General features: G+C 30.6%; 1 protein-coding gene across 1 annotated transcript; it reads left to right on the top strand.

Moving 5' to 3' along the window:
* Positions 1 to 5,314: 5,314 nt before the first annotated feature.
* On the top strand, positions 5,315 to 6,010 carry LOC145158096 (uncharacterized). Its single transcript, XM_079077040.1, has one exon. The coding sequence runs from the start codon at positions 5,315 to 5,317 to the stop codon at positions 6,008 to 6,010; it is 696 nt and encodes a 231-aa protein (XP_078933166.1).
* The last annotated feature ends 420 nt before the right edge of the window (positions 6,011 to 6,430 follow it).

Genomic DNA, 6,430 nt, shown 5'->3' with positions numbered 1-6,430 from the left:
TCATTAGGTTAGGTAAGCTTTTACATATGGTTTCCATGGTGATATTTCTCACTAAATTCGTTTATATAGTTGGTAAAGCTTTATTTTTATAACTTCTATACACTCCCAAGTGTACTCATCATTCTTGATTTGTTGTTTTACGTATTTGTTACATGATCAGATGATTAAAAGAACCAAAACAATCTACAAAACTTTAAAATTTAGATATATAATGTGATTTGTAAATTTTTCTTTGCGAAACAAATTACTCTTCACTAGGCCTTACGTTTATATTTTTGTCATCTCTAACCTTGTTTATTTTGAATGGTCTACAGAAAACAAACAATTAGCTTAAAAAAAAACCGATGGCAATTGTAGAGGAAAATAAGGAATCTAAAAAATTTAATTAATTATTAATGTCACAAAAAACATGTCCTCTATTGTGTATTTTGTGATGTGTTTTACAATTTATCAAGTATTCTTAATATTTGTTTTATTGATTTCTAATAAATAAATAAATATTGACATATAACATAAACACATATTCATAATAAAACAACAGGTTGTTAAGATCTCGATCCTGATCGTAGAATCGTAAGATCTTAAGATCCTATTTATGAAAATCACGTCGGATCATGATAAAATTGCTTTATATGTAACATCGCATACGGGATCGTAGGATCGCGATCCGATCCGATCCTACCCAGGCCCGGCCCTAGGGGTGTGCAAGATGCGCAACCGCACAGGGCCCCAAAAAAAATAGGGCCCGAGTGGTAGTCAATTTATATTTTTAATTTGTTAATATATAATAAATTAATGTATATATTACTATTTGACACAAGAGTAAGCAAATTAAACTTTTAGTTCGCCTGGCAAATGAGTTGCTTTTTCTAACTTTTTTTTGTAAAAGACCAAGGTTCAATTCTTGGCAACCACATTTTCTTTGTTTCCATTTTTTCCTTTTCTTCTTCTCTTTTTTCTTCTTTTATCTCACCCTAATCTACCTTCATTCTATTAACAAAATTTTCTTTTATATATATATATATATATATAGGGGCCTATTTTTTTTCCGCACAGGGTCCTCAAAATCATAGGACCGGCCCTGATCCTACCATTCTATGAAAATTGACAAATTTTAATCTGAATTTTCATTTCTGTACCTATTTACTGATTGACCTGGTCTTCTTACCCACATAACATGTCAATCAAAAATAACTTTATTCAATAACTATTTTCTAAATTGTAAACTGACTGATAATGCTTCTTACCCTTAACGATTATGTTTCTTATTAAGAACGGTAAACTGTAAAGTGATTGATGAAAATATATTTTTCATGTTTTAAACTTTTAATTATGTCATTTTCAATGGGATCTTAGGATCCCGATCTTGCAAACTCAAAAAGAATCCAATGTAGGATCCCGATCTTGACAACTTTAGAAACAATTACATAAATTCATAAACATAAGTTCATCAAGAAAATATATTAAACCGTTGATATTTCTCCTATTTGAACATGAATATTTGTCTAATAATGAACTTTTTGTTCGACATTTTTTTTAAAATAGCTTATACACGAAAACTTTTTTGTTCGGCAAAAAAATAATTACTTTTAAATGGCTTACACATGCGCACACACACAATCTTTATATATATATATTAAAACAGAAACCTGATGATGTCACCTTCAACAATCAGAACCATTCATTGGATTTTTTTGATTGATTTCAACCCTTAGATCGTTCTTAATATTGCTGGTGATGTCATCCTAACAAAACAATTCACTATTTATTTCCGTCTATCATAACTACTTCCCATATTCAAATCGAAAAATCAGCCACTAAAGACGGGAACTTAACTAACCATCAACATTATCCAAATTTTAAATTTTAAAAAATAATCCTAAAATGTTCCACATTATCTATCCTAACTACATTTTGAAATTCAACATTTAAGGGATAAGATAAAAATGACTTTTATCTTAATCCTCCAAAACCAACTTCGATTCAATATATATATATATATATATATATATATATATATATATATATATATATATATATATATATATATATATATATATATATATATACGCTCCTGCAAAAGGTGAGTTTTTATTGTGTTTTATCTATGTTTTTACATCTTCGTTTATATTGATATTCACGATACTAAATCAATACCTCTTCCTTTCTACAACCTTCTATAGCAGTAAACAATTGTTAGCTTGGTTAATCAAAGGCAAAAAGGTACACATTTCATTGTTTATCAATACTTCTTCCTTTCTACAGCCTTCTATATGATAAGTGTTCATACTCATTTTTTTGCTTTGTTGTTTTCTGTGAAATATATCAACATACTATGTGTGTTTTGATTTGATACCATCCTACTTCCATTAATCCATAATTGCAGCAAACTATTATTTTGCAAAATACAATTAATGTTTATTTTTGTTTTTTTTTCATGGTTAAGTATGCCAACCAATAATGTCTATGTTAATTGAACAACATCATATTTACATTAAACAAAAACCTTGTGAATCTTTGAATTACTTTTTTCACTATATATCATAATTATCTCTAATACTTTTCTATTTCTCATAGCACAAGCGAAATGAAACATAACAGTGACAGTGAAATCGTCATTGATAAGTTGGCCGGCATAGATGCCTCCAAAGAATTATGGAATATTCGTGTTCAAATTGTCATGATTTGGAAACAGACATACAAAAACAACTCAAACATGGTCAGCAGCTTGGACATGATTTTAATGGACCAGGAGGTAAAATTAAAATAATATGAAAAAAACTTATGTTTTATTTTTGTTTCATATAATAATATTCTTTATCACCTACAGGGCACTAGAATACATGCAACAATAAAAAAATCTCGTAAATGCATTTCAAGCCCTCCTGGAAGAAGGAGCTGTAAGGCAAATCACTAACTTTGGTATGGCCAGAAACGAAGGAGATTACATGTTGGTTGCTCACAAGCATAAGATAAATTTCTACAAAACAATCACAATTCGTGTATCAACTCCTTTTGTTGATAGGATCGATCCTTTTAATTTTGTGAGTTTTCATGATCTGACAGCCAGAAATTTTGACACTCGTGTTGCATTTGGTGAGCTTTTTTTCCCTTAACAGTTTTGCATTTACTATATTATATATTTTTTTAACCAATTTATATTATAATAATTGATTCAAATTTACTTTTTGTAGATTTTATTGGTCAAGTTGTATCTACTGAACCCATGAGAGTGATTAAGGAGAATGCAAGGGAAACAAGGCTAATGAGTATTGTTGCACAAGATCTGAGGTACTTTTATTTATTTTTCATTAATTTATCATGTTTAATATTTTATTCATATAACCCAAACAATCAATTATAGTGGTAGGAAAATGCAAGTTGCTTTGTGGGATGGTTTTGCATTGAAGTTGAACAGCTACATATCTGAGCATCAAAATGAAAATGCTCATGTGATCATCCTCCTACGTATGACAAAGCTCAAGACTTGGGGTGGTAAGAATAATTATTTTTAGATGTCTATACTCATTACATTAATATTTTATTTATAGTATGAAATAATCTATTACTTCAATTGCTATTTATAGGTCAGCCACAAGTCGGTAACTGTTTATTTGGGTCGAGATTGCATATTAATGATGATATGCATCATATTTCAGAATTTAAAAAGGCATATGTATTTGATGACTATGATATAATTATTTACTGTTTTATTTTTACTTATTCTTAATCAATAATTATTAATATTGTTGATATTCTTCATTTTTCCTTCTTATATGTAGCATTGCTGATATCGATTTGAATGTTGAGTCTTCCATTAATACTACATAACTTAACACAAAAACTATTAACACAAAAACTATTGTGGCAAAGCCAGAAGATTACTTCATTCGTTTTCAAATCAAAAACATTGATGATATTCCAGATTACAATGAGGTATACTTAATATTATTCATATTTTCCGTTATATAGAACAATTTTTTTAATGTATGTGTGTGTGTGTGTGTATATATATATATATATATATATATATATATATATATATATATATATATATGTATTTTTACCAATCATGAAATTGGTTTGTCTATCATTGCTACTATAATCGGTTTCGATTTGGAGGAAGGATGGTATTCTTTTTATTGTCGTGACTGTTCAAAAAATGTAACTAAAAATGGTGATGATAGTGATGGTGAACCATTTAATTGTAATGGTTGCGGAGGAGTTTCTGATGTATTCGGCAAGTAAGTTCATAATTTTACATTTGTAAACTTCTTGTCTCATGAATCTTTAATACAATGTTTCAATTTTTATTTCATTGTCCATTAACGTGTCATACAATAATATTTAGGGTAAAGGTCATAATATGTGTTCAAGATGAAACTGGGTTTGTTTCTTTTATATTGTTTGACCGCCATGTTAAAGATCTTATTCACCGCGGTAATCATTGGTTGATGGAAAAGATATCAAAGGTAGCGTTATATTATACTATTCTATTAATTTGTACACACGACAAGTTAACTGTATATTGTTATTGCATTTTATTTTAATCGGGATTTATTAACTACTCACATGTTTTATTATAATATTCTTTAGGATCAAGGACGCCAAAAGATCCCCGGTGAGTTCAATACGATGCTTAATAGGAAGTTTGTTTTTAAAGTTCAGATTTCAAAGTTTAATCTCGAGAACAATTATCACGCCTACACCGTTCATAAGATGACTGATGATAAACTTGTAGTTGGTGCAGTTTTCAAACATTCACCTGCATACGGAGAAAACATTATTCATTCTGATGGTACTCGTATCAACAAGTCTATTAAGGTAAAATTAAATTCATATAATTTAGCATTTTAACATTCTTAATAAACATTTATTCTTGATGCGGTGACAATATTAATGTTGTTAATTAACATTGTTTTGTTAATTTGATATATGGAAAGAGTGTTTCTGTTGAAGGTGACAATATTAATGTTGTTGATCTTGATGTGGTGACACCGACAACTACTTCACTGAAACGCCCTATTGAGATTGTTACCACCACTGAATCGTTTGAATGGTCTTCCTCAAAAGATGGTGTTGCTCCTCATACCTTTAAGATTCCGAAAATGGAAAAACTCGAATAAATTTAGCAGTTATTATTATTTGACATTTATCATTGACGATTTTTCTTTCTGGTGGTAGGATAGCGCATTCAAGATTTCATATACCAATTAACTTGAATGAGAAATCGTTTTGTTCTATTACGCCAGGTAACAATGTAGCTGCCCTGTTGAACAGAGCGAGCCTTATAATTTGGGACGAAGCCCCAATGATGCATCGTCATTGTTTCGAAGCAGTTGATAGGACACTTAGAGATATTATCCTTCATAAGAACAATGATAAACCATTTGGAGGCAAGACCATTGTATTTGGAGGTGACTTTCGACAAATTCTTCCAGTAATACAAAGAGGAAATCGTTCAGATATTGTGCAGGCATCATTGCATTCATCAAGATTATGGCGTGAATTTACAGTTTTACGTTTGACTGTAAACATGAGGCTTCAGTTCGGTTGTCCAAACAATGATTTCGAAGAGACAAAATCATTTGCTGATTGGATTCTTAAAATTGGTGAAGGTACTATCGGTGGTCCTAATGATGGTGAAGTTGAAGTTGAATTTCCAGAAGATGTGATCGTTCCCTCTACGGGTGACCATATTCATTCAATTGTATCCTGCATTTATTCATCTTTTCAGAACAATCTTGATGATCTATCGTATTTTCAAGATAAAGCTATTTTGGTCCCTACTAATGAAGAAGTTGAGGCTATCAACGACTACATGTTAGAATTGATGAAAGATGAAGGGAAAACATATATGAGTTCAGATTCCTTATGTGAGACCAAGACAGAAGATTCTTTTGAGGAATCAGTATACTCTCCGGATGTGTTGAACGCTTTTAAGGCCTCCGGAATTCCCAACCATAGACTTATACTAAAAAAAAGGTGTTCTGATCATGTTGCTTCGTAATATCGACCAAACCAGAGGACTATGTAGTGGTACTAGATTACAAATCGTAAAGCTTGGAAGACACGTCATTGAAGCACGAATCATATCTGGTAGATTTTTCAACGAGACTACTTATATACCTCGCATGAAGTTGACCCCATCCGATAAAAAAAATTCAATTCTGTTTTCAACGTAGGTAATTCCCAATAGCAGTTTGTTTCGCTATGACCATTAACAAAAGTCAAGAACAATCATTATTAAATGTTGGATTATACTTGCGTAGACCTGTCTTCATCCATGGTCAGTTATATGTAGCTGTTTCTCGTGTAACAAGCAAAAAAGTTTTGAAGGTAGTCATATGTGACGAGGAAGGTCGTTCAACTAATAAAACAAAAAACGTTGTCTACAAAGAGGTCCTGCAACGTTTATAGTTATTATCGA

This window comes from Lactuca virosa, chromosome 2 (genome assembly GCF_052849685.1).
Source record: "Lactuca virosa cultivar CGN04683 chromosome 2, Lactuca_virosa_CGN04683_v6, whole genome shotgun sequence".
In the NCBI taxonomy this organism is placed as follows: domain Eukaryota; kingdom Viridiplantae; phylum Streptophyta; class Magnoliopsida; order Asterales; family Asteraceae; genus Lactuca; species Lactuca virosa.
Note: the sequence above shows the minus strand (reverse complement) of the source record. Positions and strands in the feature narration are given on the sequence as shown.

Bases quoted from the DNA above. Each gene is read 5' to 3' on its own strand.
- LOC145158096 (XM_079077040.1), top strand. From the start codon at position 5,315: ATGCATCGTCATTGTTTCGAAGCAGTTGATAGGACACTTAGAGATATT.